This window comes from Orycteropus afer, unplaced genomic scaffold, assembly GCF_000298275.1.
Source record: "Orycteropus afer afer isolate SDZICR_OR568_19922 unplaced genomic scaffold, OryAfe1.0 scaffold01357, whole genome shotgun sequence".
NCBI lineage: Eukaryota > Metazoa > Chordata > Mammalia > Tubulidentata > Orycteropodidae > Orycteropus > Orycteropus afer.
The window spans coordinates 49,730-51,186 of NW_006922944.1; the positions used below are offsets into that span (position 1 = coordinate 49,730).

A 1,457-nucleotide genomic window follows, 5' to 3' on the forward strand; every position below is an offset into this window, starting at 1 on the left:
AGATTATAGACAATTCATACATTCTTTAAAATAAAGCCAAACACTTAAGCACCTACACAGAGATGCATATGTTAATGTTAATCAAACATACTAACATACATATGTTAATCAAACACCAAGAACTAAACTTTATACTTATGACATGAAAGAAAGTATGGTAGGAAACGATGAAGGATTCTGTGGAATTCCCACTGATAAATTGCCTGGCCTATTTAAGTTGGATCAGACAGCCATTTGGTATCAACCATAAGCACACATCATGGACCACCCTTCTTACTGGACTCACAGTGAGCCACCCACAGAGAACTCACATTCTGACACACTTCAGTACCCTAAAGAGCGGGAACCCTGCCAGTATTAGGGACCAGTGTCCCGATGATGCTGTGCTTCCACAGAGTGACTCTTGAGGGCACAGTAGACAGTGTTTCCTCAGTTGCTGACATCGAGGGCCCCCTGTCGAGATGACTCTGGGAGCTCCACTCTGCAGCGGAGTCTGTCTGAGGGTTTTTGATGGCTCAGGATGTGGTTTCTCTCACTGTGCCTGTCGCACAGTAATACACGGCTGTGTCCGAGACCTTCGGGCTGCTCCACTGCAGGAAGGCGGTGCTGATGGATTTGTCTTCGGAGATGGTGAATTGGCCTTGGAAGGACGGGCCGTAGTGGGTTTCTGAATCTCTAAGGTCAATGCGGCCCATCCACTCCAGGCCCTTCCCGGACAGTTAACGCACCCAGTGGATCCAATTTGCATTTCCAGACCTCTTACAGGAGATCTTCAGAGACTCGCCGGGCCTCTTCACCTCTGCCCCAGGCTGTACCAGCTGCACCTGGGCCCAGACACCTGTAGATGCAGGAATCAGAGGTCAGAGGTTTGATCCTCCCACCCTTCTATGACCTCAATCCTGGGCCATTCCTGACCTGTGAGACCAGCGATGAGGAGGGTGAGGATGGTGGCAGACCCCATCTTGGAAGAAGGATGGAAAGGGACAGCAGTGAGGACCTCAGCAAGTTGGGGAAGGATCCTCCCCTGTGGAGGCGAACTGCGGGTTAAATGGGCTATTCTCCACTTTGTATATCCCTGTCCTACCTTCCAGACGAGACTGCACAGCCCTTATAACTCTAGATCCCCAAGGGACATAAGGGTGCTGGTCTTGAGCCTGCTGGGAAAGACAGGACACAACCCCGATACCAGCCCTCCGCACACACTCACACCGCTCACAGCACCGCAGCCCTGGACGGCGCCAAGCAGTGCCTCCCGGTCCCAGGGCAGCCCTCAGTCCTCATTGGGGGAGGGGAGGTTGATGGTGTGTGTGAGTCTGCAGCCCCAGAGGAGCCTGGCATCACCAGAAAGGGTCCCTTCCTCTGGTGCCTTAGGGAATCCAGGATATATTCAAGTTAGAAGTGTCTGTGTTCCTTTAAAGAGGGTTTGAAGCCTCTAGCTTCCCAGATAGCTCCTTCCA

The 1,457-nt window shown here is 51.8% G+C and overlaps 1 gene segment (V, D, J or C); it reads right to left on the bottom strand.

Annotated features, from left to right (window-relative positions):
• Positions 1-536: 536 nt before the first annotated feature.
• LOC103213153 lies at positions 537-961 on the bottom strand (the record flags this gene model as incomplete). The annotated part of the segment is given in 3 exon segments: positions 537-640; positions 764-838; positions 916-961. Coding segments are annotated over 3 exon segments (225 nt in total), but the record flags the coding sequence as incomplete, so codon positions are not given.
• Between the last annotated feature and the right edge of the window lie 496 nt (positions 962-1,457).